The sequence below is a fragment of the Bacillus rossius genome, chromosome 6 (assembly GCF_032445375.1).
Source record: "Bacillus rossius redtenbacheri isolate Brsri chromosome 6, Brsri_v3, whole genome shotgun sequence".
Lineage (NCBI taxonomy): Eukaryota > Metazoa > Arthropoda > Insecta > Phasmatodea > Bacillidae > Bacillus > Bacillus rossius.
The window spans coordinates 54,058,376-54,073,475 of record NC_086334.1 but is presented as its reverse complement, the minus strand read 5'-3'; the positions used below and the strand labels follow the sequence as shown (position 1 = coordinate 54,073,475).

The following is a 15,100-nucleotide window of genomic DNA, read 5'->3' as shown; positions in this document are numbered from 1 at the left end:
TAACTTTAAATTGTGCAAAATACATATTTTTTCCTTTCATTTGTATTGTGGTTAGTAAAAAAAATATATAAAGACACATCAGACTTTTTTGAATTATTGCACGGCCGAATAACTTAAGTGGGGGTCTGTCAAACCCAGTGCGACCTATGGTGTCATTTCATACAGTGCGACTTCTGAAGGGTTAAATTTGCTGTGATTTTATGGTTTTATTTTTAGACAAAATTGTTCTTAAAAACAGGAAATCTCAGTGTTGTTTTTATTTTTGAGCATATTACTGAACCAATTTGATACCACAATACTAATTTCTCCAAACCAGTGTCATTTTGACTGATACATGATGCACTTTTTTTAATATAATGATTTGTAAAAAGCATGTATAGCTTTTCAAAACAATTAAAAGAAGTCTGTTAAGTATTTCTGTGTTTAAAAATTTTCTATGGTCGTAATGTAAAAATGAGTAACCATTAACCCATTTGCATCTACAAGCGTACTAGTACGCAGCTGTTTTTCTGGCCGATAACAACATAGGCGTACTGGTACGCAAAATGGCTAATCTGCCCGAAAAACTTGAAAAAATCCCTTAAGAATAAAAATAACCCCTCAGAGTAGCTAGTCTTGTTATAACAAAGGTATATTATCGTGAAACTTAAACTATTTTTAAAATTTTATTTAAAAAAATAAAAATATAATGAAAAAAGAAAATAACTTTAATAATAGTAATATATAAAAAAGTTTATGGATTCCATGGTATGTCTAACATTAAAGTGAGTGGATGCAAATGGGTTAACAGTTGCAAGGTTAATAAATTAACCAATTCTACAAAACTCGTGCTAAATAAAATACTTTCAATTGAATTTATATTTAAAATATAGTCATTTTTCATTAGAGTTAAATTTTGATTGAAAATGCTGATTAGTTTCATGATTTTAATTGCATTTTGGTGCTTTGTGGTGTATAAACTTGAATTTGGGTGTTACATGGTGTAATGACGTGCTTTTCCGTGTTATTTGGTTCAATCACAATTCACCATATCATCTTGTCCCTAGTAATAAATCACAAACTAAAGACATACAAAATTTAAAAAAGTGGGTCGGGGTGAGAGTTCATTGACCTGCTATTTAATTTTTTTAATAATTGGTCCTTACTTCTTAAAGGCTAGGCTAGACACCTTATATTAAAAGTTTATCATCTGTGTGTAAGTGTCATTTTCATTTGGCACAATATAATGTACATGTGCATTCTGACATACTTTAATGCATATCTCTATCTATGCATAAAATTGGGAGTATTGAAGTGTGGTCACTACCACCTACAAATTTCTTATCACCAATAAATTTCCCACATCAAACCTCCAGCTGAGAACTGATGTAATCAATCAAGTCCCTAATCTGAGAATCAGTGTCTGAGAATTGAAGTTTGAATGGACCTTTTCTTGAATCCTTCTTGAATTATTGAAATGAAAGTCATTCAACAAGATTTATTCCACTCATGTTGAACCAGAAAAGTTATATAACCCAATAACTAACATCCAGCAAATAGGTTCATCTGACGGGGACTTAACCACAGAAAGGGTATTTCCCCCACAGAATGAGTAGGTATTTACAATAGTTGGAATTTCCCACAAAATGGGAATTGTCTATTTAATATTTTTAATATCAGTAGAGTATTTGGCTGGGTATGGGGTTATAACTTATTCAGACAATTTAAATGATAAACTCTTAATTACTACATGACATTTTTTGTTCCTGTAAAAAAAGAAACAATTAAATAACTTTCATTATTAACTTACTAGAGTGTGAGTAGGACTTCCATTCAAAAATTTAGATAGTAAGTATATTAAAAAATTTTCTGAAAAAAAAAAAAAAAAAAAAAAAAAAATAATAATAATAATAATACTTGGTTTAACCATGGTTTAAACAGTGTTTAAACCATTAAGATTTTAATCGGCAAGCCCCAGAATGAGGTGATGAAAGAAAGCTGCCTTGCAGCAGTGAACCTACAGGATTGTTGAAACAACTCAAATTAAATTTCAAGTGACTTTTCCTAAACTACTGTTATTCACAAACGTGAAATGAATTCAGTGCAATAAAATTACTTTTTAAGCAACAACACGAATTTGAACTACACAATCAGTCCCTGGGTCTGATTGTGTTTAACATTGTGTAGAATTTTTTCAAAGCAAGAAACTCAATATAAATAATTGTAAACAGGCACATGGGTAAACGTAAAGAGCTAGTTAAGAGGAACATGTTTGTATTTTGAATCTTTTTTTAGATGAATTACAATGATGCGAGAAATACGGAACAATGAAACTCGAGCAAGAGGGAAAAGACATCTTGCACTGAGGGTTCTATATTCATAACCTACAAATATGTATTGAGATTTTAAATGTTCAAAGTATTTGTTGTTTAAACTGAGGCTACAGCCTAAAATGAATATCAATTTTATATATATCTATTGCTATTTTCCAATTAAGAGCCACGACAAAAACTGTCCAAAACTGTCAACTTAAATAAAAACTTTCTTCTGTACTGTTTATTATGAAGCAATTTTCTCTTTGCAACACACTTAGTTTTTCTTTTAAAGAGATACTGTGAAAGGTGGCCTCATCACACAATTAAGTATTTAACATGTAAAACCCAATCTGGATGCATGACCTTAGTTACCTTTTTTCTCATCTGGTGAGGATTTGCAGTTCTTGGAGCTGCCGCCTGCTCCTTTGGCGACATTCTTCTCACTGTAGACGCTGGCCCCTCCTTGGCTGGTGGCGCCGCTGGTGGCCCAAGGCGCTGTCCCTAGGTTGTTGATGTGGATCGGCGGGCGCTTGGCAGTGCTGCCCCCCAGCCCGGGCCCCTTCCCACCGCCGCTGTATGCAGTCGGCTTGTGGTTGTTCAGGGTGCTTGGCCCCACGCTGTACCATTTGTCATCTGAAATCAAACTATAGGTTGTAAATGTCTCTTTAATTAAACTGTACTATTTGTATTAATATTGCCTCCCAGCACTTTTCATTATTTCTTTGGACAGACATTCCAAATTAGTCCCATAATTCAAGGCAGCATTTAGATTTTTATTTAGTTTATTAAATTATATGTACCAACCTTACACAACTAATTACAAAAAAAAATTAATTAAATTTGATGCAAATTATACATATACTGATTTGTATTTTGATTTTTATGGCTAAATAATATTAAAAAATAAAATCTTTTGAATATAAAATATATCTACGTATTAACTTATAATAATGATATATCTGGCACATATTTTTACGAAGGGCCTTATGTTTAATTTTTCACACAAATTCAATGATTATTTTTGATTAAAAGCACAGTTAGAGTCAAATAATATTGAAAATTTTAAGAAATATTCTAGTGAGTTTTATAAACATTTTAAAAACTTTACAAGTTTTTGTCAAGTTTTATAAACTTTTTAAAACTTTACAAGTTTTTGTCCTGATAAACCCTTTATTTGATAGATCTATATGCTTGCTCTGCACTGGAACAATTAATAACATGTTTTGTCAACATAGTTCAAGATATCACATCGCCAGTTAAGCTTGCTACAACATCATTATATACACAATACACACCCAGCCATAACACAAATGCCAACTGCAGACTCTGATTCCCAGACCAACTGCATAATGCAATGATGTTAGTGTGTCAAGCATTCCCCTCCTCCAACTAACCAACTTACTGAATGATCATCCAAAATACCAATGAAGCAGTGTGTATGGTAGTCTAATCGGAGTAAGTATAATAATTCATTCTCAATCAATACTTTTGCCGAAATAATATAAACCTTGCCTGACTACAGCCGTAGTTGCTAAACTTGCGACAAGTGACTGATGATAATTCTCTCAAAAGTTGCTTGAAAGCCAGCTAGCTGCCTTATTTGATAGTTTTAATAACCTAATCACCCAACTTCCAAGTTCGTGGGTACAAAATAGCAAAAGTCATCTGTTTTTATAATTTCTCTATGTACAAATTTAGAAGCCTAATCTTCAAAATCTAAGCTATTAAGTCTTATCCACTTTCTGAATTGGTTTGAAACAGGCTCTTAGGCTTTCCGAGCTATAATATACGAAAGAAATCAAATCTGTGCGTGCGCCCACATTCGCGGGGCCAGAACACTGACAGTACAGAGTAGTTACGTACAACTTCTGAAACAGGTATGTATCCATGCCCCACAACGTGCATGCTAGCACAAGGGAGAAGGTACTGTAATGCAAGGATCAAACAATTCTTATAACTGTAGGTTAATTCTGATCCTTCAATTAAACAAGTGCAGCAGGGCAGAAATATGTGTGAGTGAAAGTTCTTATATGATGTTTTCTTAACTGTGTTGCGTGACTAAAAACGGCACAGTTTAGTCCAATCATCTGATTATCAAGAAATCTTTCTCTAAACTTATGGAAGTTAACTAATTTTTGAAATTTTTTTTAAAAACTTATTGGGAATAATTCCAGTACTCTTTACTTTATTCCATTAAAAAGTCTGATAATTTGTAAGAATCAAGGTTAAATCCTTTGTGTTTACGTGCAAATATAACCTGAGACAAACGGATCTAATGAGAAAGTACAGTTTTGCCAGAGAAAAACGGACTACCGCTGCTTTTTTGGAAGTGACGTCACAGTACATGTTTACATTTTGGCCTAACCCACATTTCCGCAGGCGCACTGGGCCAGATGATGTATTTTCCATTATGTAAGTGGTATTACAGTTGTAGTTTGAAAAATCATTAAAACAATACCTAAGCCTAAGTCTTTTTATAAGATATATAAAGTGATAAAACAAAATTTTTTATCAAGGATTAAAATAGCTAGAAGACCACTTGTGGCAATGCAGACCCCTGCCCTTTCCAGCTTTGCAGAGTATTCTTATGATATTATATTTTTCAGTAAGGCAGTATGTCAGCTGATTATAAGGTTCATGGTTAAAGTGACCTAGTCTTGTATTTGCATTTTATTGACATAAATATTTTGATAGTCTGATATTTAATTACTTTTATTTAGAAAAATCACTGAAATATGTTTTTTTCTAATTTCCTCATGGTTGGCTCGGTGTTACTATTTATGTTAAGTGTGATTATCAATATTTGGTTTCATTTAAATGCTTTTTTTATAATTATATTTTTTGTATTTCGTAGAGTGTTTGAGATGTTTCTGGAATGTAGCACTGTTGTTTCTGTGAAAGAAAGAAAAAATCACGACACCGAGGTGCCAAAATGATAGATGATGTTTATCGCATCCTTTGTAAGAGAGAAACAGAGATGTTCGCCAGGATTGTGGGAAAGCTCTCTGACCAGGGAATCACAGAGTAGTAACGGTAAGAAAAGGATTTGGAGCCAATAGGAAGGCAGCTTTTCCGGGGAACTCCCCAGTTGGTGATTTTTGAATGTTTTTTGTACTGTCCTTTGTCTGGGTAGTCAGTGCCTGCACGAGATACCGAGAGGTCATGTGTTGGACGATGGTTCATAAATAATACATTAATGTGGTGAACAGAAAATTTCGTGGCTGTGGTCCGGGCTATGCCAAACTTAACCTTTTTGGACATTAAATTAGAATTAGTTAGACCACAGTAGTCGGTAATAGACTGACGCAATGAAAAAGTAACTTCACCATCGTTCCGAGGACAGAGTCCTTCTGTTTGTTCCGTGAGATGCAAGCAACCACGAAATTTACTTGCTAATAGTTTTTTTAAATTTCTTTTTCAGTACCTACGGACAGTAAAGTTGCTTTTTGGAGTCAGCAGGGATAGGAGTGGCCCTTGGCTTTAAAAAAAGGTAAAATGTAGACTAAATCTTTAAAAAAGTAGACTTTGTAGACCATCAAATCTCTATAAAATATACTTCAAAAATCAAGCCTCAATCATCAAGAATGACAAAAATTAAAAATGCTAAGAGAAGATTTCTTTATATACCCCTACCAATTGCCGGTTAAGACTAGAAATAATGTACATGCACTTAAAAAAAATAGATGTCAGATAATTTATTAATTTAATAAACACTAAAAATATATTTTATTTTAGAATAATTACAAATATTTTTTTGCGGAGTTTAAGCTTTGATTTTCATTCATTTCACTGAACAATTCATTTTTGGCTTTGGATGGGGATTGGCTGCCCTCCCCCCTCCCTGGCCCATCCGAAGAAACACTATTATTAATATTAATTTCACAAGCACTAAGAAAACGGAACGGGAACATACAAAAAATAAAGATCATTTAAAAAATATTTCAAATACTTACAACAATGGATATTCCTGTGTCTACATTAAATATATTAATTTCACCCCATTTGTTTGTGTTATTGCTGCTACATTGTTAATTTCATCCCATTTGTTTGTGTTATTGCTGCTGCTTAAAGTAAATTCAAAATATCAAGTTGTTAAATGTTAGGCCTATAACTATTTTTACTCAAGTTTTGAGGTTGACATTAACTACTAAAATTAAAACAAAAATAATGTAGTTAATGCTGTAAAATATTGAAAATTGTTATTACAGCAAGCGTTGACTTGAAGAATAACTCCATGTAGTTTTTTGTAAAATTTTACTTTCCCCTCAATTACACTTTCCTCTGAATTGCACCGTTTTCAGTTTTCCCCTCTAAAAGTTTAATTCAGGGGTTCCACTGTAGTCATAAACTTACAGTAAGAGAGAAAAATCGTTCTTAAGGTCAGCTAATGCCTATCTCCATCAACTGTTACCATCACTGGTTAGAAGGGATCTTCTCTAACCAGACTTATAATCCCTCCAACACATTATGTCATGTGAGATACACTGCCTGCTAATAATGAATACCACAGCCAGGACCTCAACCAGAGGGTAAACTATATTACAATAAATGCAATTTCTCTGTAATGTAACTTGATACAAACAAATTTATTTAGATTTAGATTGATTTCCATACAGTTATTGGTAGGAAAGGTCAAGAATGCTCTGCATTCTGCAGTAATGTAGTATTTAGCAAATTAGTAATGAGCAAATTTATGAATATTTTAAAAATTCTTCAGTTTAAGAACAAAAAAGAGACAGTGTAGACTGATTTCAGAAAAATAGAGACTGATAGAGGCTTTTTTAAAAAAAAAGATACTTTTAGCTAGAAAAGACACTCACTCTGATGCCTGAGTCAGTGAAGATGTTTTGTGGGACCTAGTTGTATTTGTTTTCGTGGTCGGAATGTGGCGGTCATGGTGACTGTGAATTTTCTTTTCTCTATTAATAAAAAAACTGTTATCAGTTTATGACCAAGAGACATTATTATTTTAGTAACCAATCATCAACACTAACAGTTATTTTGGGAACTTAAATATTTCTTCAATGCCCAACAAATTGTTTCAAGTGTTCAAGAATGTGCTAACCAGAGGTCTGGAATGTGTAACATGAATAATTACTGAACTGAGACTGAAAAATAGTTTAATTCAAAACAAAAATGACATTTAAAACCTGTGAACTCATTATGTTTCCACACTATAATACAATAGTGTGGGTTTTAGATGTGCCTTTATGGTAGAATACATTAAGACCTATACAAGGTGCATACAAATACCTGGTGAATGGTGAACAAATGTCAGGACAGTGTTAGACAATTTTTTTTTTAAATCACAAGGTAATCTACATGCACACATACACACTTCTGTGAGATAAGTTTTAAAACAAACTTTATAACAAAATTAAATAACTTTTTGATATGCGTGAACTCACCAAATGTCAATAAAACCAAAACTATTTCATTTGGATCTCAACAACAGGTAAGTTAATTGTGTTAGATATCACAAAAGTATGTATTATTCAAGCAATAGTTTATCAAACATAACCTTTAGCTCATACAAGTAACTTAATGTTATGTTGAATCGTGAAGATGATACTTAAAATATCTTAAAGGAAATTGCACATAAATTAAATTTAGAAACAGTATTGTAAATAACACATAGCTTTAAAAACATACTAAAGAAAACACTACCTATTTAGAAATACAAAAGAAAATTCATGTTTGACATCTTTAATATCAAAATAGATAGTGCTACCAATGACAAATTTCTTATCGAGGCACACACAGCTAACCTCCTCTGACCTCCCCAAGAAAGCAGTTAACCGCAGATAACAAAATAGAATGAGACTGACTGACTTACTAAATTGTGATTAAGATAACAATTAACAAACACCAATGCTTTTTAAATAAGTAGGTATGCACAACATTAACAATAACAAATTAATACAGCACAACTGGGGTCCAGATGTTTATCCCCTGGGTGAAGTTTTAAAACCATATGCTGAAAGTTTTAAAAAGTAAACACATTTTTACACATTGTTTCTGAGCTTAACAATTTTAATCGTTTCAGGATTTATCGTAAAGAGAGAGAATGACTGAATTAGGAATTAACATCCTGTTAACATGAGATCACTTGAGTGGTAATGAGATGAGAATGATGTATTGATGTAATAATTGGTAAGGGGAATGGGAGTACCTACTCTGAGAAAACCCAAAAAAACATAAATCAATTATGTACTGCCACATTTCCCATTGCAAAAATACAGTGTATATATAGACTGTAAGTTTTACAAAGTACCTTTTAATCAAAAGTTTCTTTATTAAAAGATTTTCATTTTCCGTGTGCTGATAAATACCCACGTTTGATGCTGGGAATGGCTTTAACAAATACATTTTTCACAAGATAAATAGTGAGAGAAAAGTATTACGCAAGAAATAATTTCAAGTCTGATGTTGCAATGTTATTGTTGCTTGTTTAATAACTCAACCAATGTCAGAGAATTAACTCTGATACAAGGAGTGTAAAATAACTTGAGTTTTGTGATCGGTCATTTGTAGCCTACTTTTCAGTTTGTATGCTGTTAGCATTCAACTGTTTCACTCTTGTTACAAGTTATGCTGATTATTACATATTTATTATTGAATAAAACAATACCTAACAATTACAACACTATCAAAATTTCAGTCAACTAATAAAATTATATAACTTAGTCCTATATAAATTATTGCAATCCACTGATTTATGCCAACAGCTTCAAGCTTGTATCATCGCTATGGCACCAAACACTTATTAACTTCTAAATTAAAGTAAAGAAACGTGGGTTTAAATTTATTTACATGACATAATAAAAGTAACTTTGTTTTAAATCATAACTGTCATTTATATAGCCTACAAACAATTGAGTCACATGACTACTAATATATCAACAAAATCATTGAGTTCAAACTCTACCACAGTACTCAAAGACTGTACTAGGCTAAACCTATTAATGCCAAGGTCATTAACACAGAGCATGCAGTTAAACACAACACAATCTAGCGTGGTGATAAGCGCTACCAAGACAAAGTAGTATGTACCAATTTTTAGTTTTATTTTTGATTCCTTGTAGTGATTCTTGATGCATTCGTTCCGTGAACCATAACATCGTGAACAAAGAAACTGTCTGCGGAGGACACCCCTTCCCCCCAAGGCTAGAACATGGGATGTTAGAAAGTGGAGAGAAAATGGCATCAAAGATTAAAAATAAAATGGTCCTTTGCTGCTGAAGTTGCACGTCTAAGAAAACGTAACATTTTTAAGCAAGAGCTTTAGAAATAATTTTTTTTAAAATCATTTCACAAGGAAATACAGGCCATTCTGGCATCTTATTACGTTACGCCACCGCAATTGCAAAAATGCTCTAAGTGTGATGAGCATGCCTACATACATAATGCCAAGGTACTGGGTGGTGTCAGGTTACAGAACCATTATTTTGGGTTTAAAGCATTTTTCTCCGATCATCATGGTCCATTCCTTTCTAATATAGGTGTTTTTTAAAATGTGGGAGCCACAGCAGTTGGGAAGTATGAGGAGTGTTTTCTAAGCAAGTACACTGTTTTGAAATTTAGTCGCTGCAGCACTGTGATCGGCATTCTGTGCACGTGGAGTGTGTACCTACAACTGTTGGCAAGCTAAATGCCATTATGAAAACAATTGATAGTGTTTACATTTGTTAGTATTTAAAATGCCTCCGCCTATTTGAGAATCCCGCCAACTGTGAAATGTACGCAGTGATTCGTTTTCTTATTGCTAAAGGCGTGAAAGCAGCTGAAATCCATCGTCAGATCAGTGAAGTGTATGGAGAGAACATTATTACCGATGGAATGGTATGAAAATCTCATCGTAGAAACTTCAGCACCCTCCGTATAGTCATAATATAGCACCCTGTGATTACCACATGTTTCTGTATTTGAAGCAGCATCTGGGTGGTCAGCGTCACGACAATGTTAAGGAGGTCAAAACTGCCAGCCCGCAGTGGTTGCTAAATCAGGCGGTAAACTTTTATGAGGATGAGATTCAAAACATTTTTGTATAATATGATAACTGCCTTAATATTGGTAGAAATTAAGTAGAAAAGTAGATTAAAGTACAGGCTTTCAAGTAAAAGAAAAGTAAAGAAAAGTCTACTATTTTTTTATTATGTTATGTTGTCTTTGTCTATAAACGTCATGCCCACCGCTAAAGCCGATAGCTGTTGGTGGGCATGTAACAAATGTATGTATAAATAAATAAAACTGTAGGTACTTAAAAAACAAGCATGGTATAAAGACAACCTGGTGTCTTCATCAGGGCAATTGAGAGAAACTAAAGGACAGGGAAAATACATTAGGCCTACCTAATTTACAACTTTTCAAACCCCACAATTTCAAAATAAATATGTAATGACTAAAAGATACCATGACCGTAACTGTAAACGTGATCTGTGAAAAACTGCCTAACTTGTACGGTTTCCAATGAATTTTATCAACAATAGAATTCTAATATTTGTTTACTATCAGGGTAAACACAAGCAAAAAATAATAATTTGGAACTCAGCTGTACTCCCCCCTTCTTGGTGCTCAAACCCAGGGACTTTGCCCTGTTCGCCTCCCTCTTGATGGCTATGACTGAGAGCCAGTTCAAACACACCAAAATTGTCATGAGCCAATAGATTTTCTAGAGTATTGCATATTTTACAAATAAATGCACTAAAATGTCAGGTAACTTCATTTAGCAATTATTTTGTATCACTTATCCAAGCTTAGCCCTGGATCCTAAAGGCATGATGCTGTGTTTATAAGTTTTTTGGTACATGATACTTGTTATTTTAATTTAGAACGTCGAAAGATCCTTGAAATAAAAAAACTTGAATGTAACAAAACACACACACACACACTCACACACACACAAATATATAAATGCCAGGTCTTGTAGAATTTTCTTCTTTTGTTTACAATTTACAATCATGAATCATTTTTATGTCACAAGTATTTTTGTAGGAAATGTCCAGGATATTTTGACATAGGTACTTAATTAAAACAGCAATCATAAATTTTAGTTAGGAAGCTGAATATTCTTCCATAACCTCCAAGAAAGAACTGGCAAATGACTGACTAGCCTATCAGTCTTTAGAAAACAAAGCACCTACTTTATTATAGTTGGTTTAATAGTTTGTGATACCTTACATGCATCTGTAAACAAAAGTGCAATCGTTAACAGGATGGACTATAGGTATACCAATTTTCCATGCCAATTAATTACGTTCCTGCTACACTTCACTATCATCTTACACCTCATTTGTTTCTAATGATCTCTATATCCAGGAGGCATTAAACTTTGCTCATTAACTAACATTCGTAGGATGTACTGTCAGCACAAAATATCTTGGCAGAAAAATTTGTTTTTCCTCTTATTGTTGGGAACTTTTGAAGCAGCAACATTCTGTTGTTTTTGCAATAGTTCTTTAACAGCTGAGCCATCACAAATGCCATCTGAACCATGACATGCATAGAATCAATGAGCTAGCAAGTAGTGGAGCTAACAGAGTTAAGACATTTGGCTCGGACAGCTTCAAAATGCAATAAAATCATACAAATTTGTACTGAAACTACTTGTAGTTCAATTTTTTTTCAGTGCATAAAGTAACATTTACTTATAGTTTAGTAAAGAATTTAAGCTAGTTCTAATGACTTCACTTTAGATAAGAGGTAATGAGAGGTCTAAGTTAAAGACAAATTTTGGCAATCCCTGAATGTCTATACTTAAGTATATTTACAATTTGGGTAAATGTTCAAGGAATATGTATCCCAAGTTGTTACTTAATGAAGAAAATATTTTTTTTTTATGCCCCGTTACGCACTAATAGCTAAACAGGAATGGAAAAAAAAAACAGTTTTTTTTTTTTAAAATCAAACCACCCGGTGTTTTGGGTTTAAACCAGATTTTTTTGTTTAAAACAGGTTTTTTTTATTACCTACATTAATTATTTGATTCTCGGCATATTCAAATAAAAGCCTACAACATCCCGCTTTCTGCCACTCATGGTGAACCAGAAAAGTTATTACATCAATGAACTGAAGTACAGCAAAATTGCATGTCTGACTAACACTAAACTACAGAAAGAATATTTACTCAGAGGAGTATTTTCCACAGAATGGGCATTTCCTACAAAATAGATATTTACAGATTTCCCACAAAATAGGAAATTTTTTAAAATTATTTTTTAAAATTTTCCTCTCTTTACACTTCCACTACAATACACTAATTAATTTAATTTTATAGGAGTATTTAGCTGGGTTTAGTTTACAACTTATTCAGATAATTTAAAAAAGATCTTGATTAGTATATAATTTTTTGTTCCTGTAAGTCACAAAAAAAAAATGAGTAAACTATGTTTGTCATTAGAGTGGAATTTGACTTTGCATTAAAATTGATTACGATATTGTTTTAAAAATAAATTATTAAAAAAAAATCAGTTTAAAAAAACATTTGATTTAAAAAAAAATGGTTTAAACAATTGTGATTTAAAACACCCAACCCAGCATCTAAACAAGGTGAAGCTTGCACAATTTATAATAATAAAAAAAAACAAGAACTAAAACTTACAGTTAACATAATTTTTCCATTTAAAATTGTTGGTGAAATATGCCATGATCATGCAGCCTTTATCTCAAGAGCACAAATACTATACTAAAGAGAAAATAAAAAAATTAAAAAAATTCTGGCATACCTTGCTTGCTCTTTGAAGTAGACGTCCCTCCTGTTTTCTTGCTGATTCCATCTGAACCAGCAGTCTTGGAAGAACTGTTTGTTTCTTTCTGTATATTTTCTCTTGCATGGAAATCCCCTTCCTCCAGCTTCACGTTCTGTTTGTCGCTGTCTAAATCATCAAGCGACACCCACTTTCTAGGCATAGAAGAACTGAAAGAATTCTTCACACCACCGTTCCCAGACTTTCTGGTTGTACCAGGGCTTTGGATGACTTTGGACTGGCCAGTGCTTCCATTTTGTTCATCACTACCAGAGGAGTGCTGACGCTTGAGAACTGTATTCTTTTTTTTCCCACCGGTAGGCTTTGAGCCCGAACTAGATTTTACTTTACCACCACCATCAGATTTGCTCCCGGAGTTCTGGGCACTCGTATTAGACTTTGCCGCAATTCCAGAGACAGGAGGCTGCGGTACAGATTTGGTAAGAACATCCGAGTACGACATACGCATCGGACGAACTTCTGCAACTATTCTAGCTTTTCTCACAATCCCACGACCTACTCCTTTGTGGTCATTCATAGCTTCCGGAGAGATGGGCACGGTCTGGATGCCTTGTTGGTTGGTGGAAGGAGCCTGTCGCATCATGTTATCCATACACCCAAAAGGGCTGTAAGTACCACTCTGATTCGGCACCCAATTGCCGACCAAGTTCTCAATCAGCTGAGCACGGCTATGGCTGTTCGTAGATACTGGATCTTGATGATGCATTTGAGGAGCCAGCTGCCGAGGTGGTGGTTGCTGCTGAGCATCGCTATTGCCAAATAAACCATAATCCCTGACATTTCCCATTGCATTTGATTCAAACATGCCTGGTTGATGATACGACATGAAACTGCCCACGTGGTGCTGCACATTCTCTTGCACATCCTGTGCCGCGTATGACTGTGACATCATTCCACCACTGTTCGCAGCATGAGTTCTGTTGCCATACACTACATTCACTATATTTCCTTCACCATCAACAACAGTGCCGATCATTTCTCTATTTTCTGGCATATTAATTGGTTGCTGCGGTGTGGGATAGAAGTAGTTGTGGTGTGTACCTTCGCCTTGTTTGGTTACATGTGGAGAAGAGCTGAAGTCGTAATGGATGGGGAAATCCTGGATAAACACTTGATTCTCTCCCGTGTTGCCCAGTGCAGGAAGAGAGAGAGGCCTGTATGAATGGCTAACAGCAGCCGAAGTCGTGTATTCCGACCAATGCCCTGCTACGCCAGCTGGAGTTGCTGGAGGGGTAAATCCAAGCGGAACGTATTGCCCGTCATTATTCTGAATATCAGCAGTCATGTGCTCGATAATCTCATCAATTGATCGTTTAGTTTGCTGATGGTTTGCATGGTTTTCCATTGTACTGAAGTTCTGAATGGAAGCACATCAAGTTCCACTGCATCAAAAAAGTAAAGATGCAAAAAAAATATAGGTGATAATGTATTAACACAAACTTTAAAATAAGAAAAATGCTCACACTTTCCCGGAGGTTATATACCCAAAAACATACCTCGCACCAAATCTAATGAAAATGATTTAAACACCACAATTACTGCAAGAAAAAATTAGACAGAATAATGATCAGGTCACTATAAAATACGGCGTTAGATTTTAATTCATATTTTTAAACCTAAATACATCGATGTACACATTTAACAGAAACTATAGGAAACGCCATTTTGTTATAGGGAAAACATCACGTAAAATCAATACAATACCTTACCAAAATTATATATAATTATACTTTAAGTTTTAAATACTTAAATGTAATTAATTTATTGTCAGGAAGGATATATTAAATTGGACTGATATTTTATTATTTATTCTTTTGGATAACGCGTATTTCCTTTAATTGGTAGCCTTCCGAAACTAATAATACTAAATTTTATTTGAAAATATGTTTATTTTGAGGAAGAGTAATACGAATCAAATGATGCCGTATAATTTTTAACAGGTTTTTGACTATAACCCGTTTTTAAATGATTTTGTTGAAATTTTCCTTCGTAAAAGAATAATATACCTATTAAAACTTCAACAAAGACTATAATATAGTT

The 15,100-nt window shown here is 33.7% G+C and overlaps 1 protein-coding gene across 2 annotated transcripts in view; it reads right to left on the bottom strand.

The window, feature by feature from the left end:
• The window catches only part of LOC134533199 (uncharacterized), a 43,425-nt gene extending 28,572 nt beyond the window's left edge, over positions 1–14,853 (bottom strand). For both annotated transcript variants that reach the window (XM_063370575.1, XM_063370576.1), the window contains exons 1-2: positions 13,019–14,853; positions 2,667–2,927 (exon numbers count right to left, since the gene is read on the bottom strand). In XM_063370575.1, the coding sequence (XP_063226645.1) occupies positions 2,667–2,927; positions 13,019–14,405 (1,648 nt within the window). In that variant the 5' untranslated portion in view covers positions 14,406–14,853. The remainder of the gene's footprint in view (positions 1–2,666; positions 2,928–13,018) is intronic.
• Between the last annotated feature and the right edge of the window lie 247 nt (positions 14,854–15,100).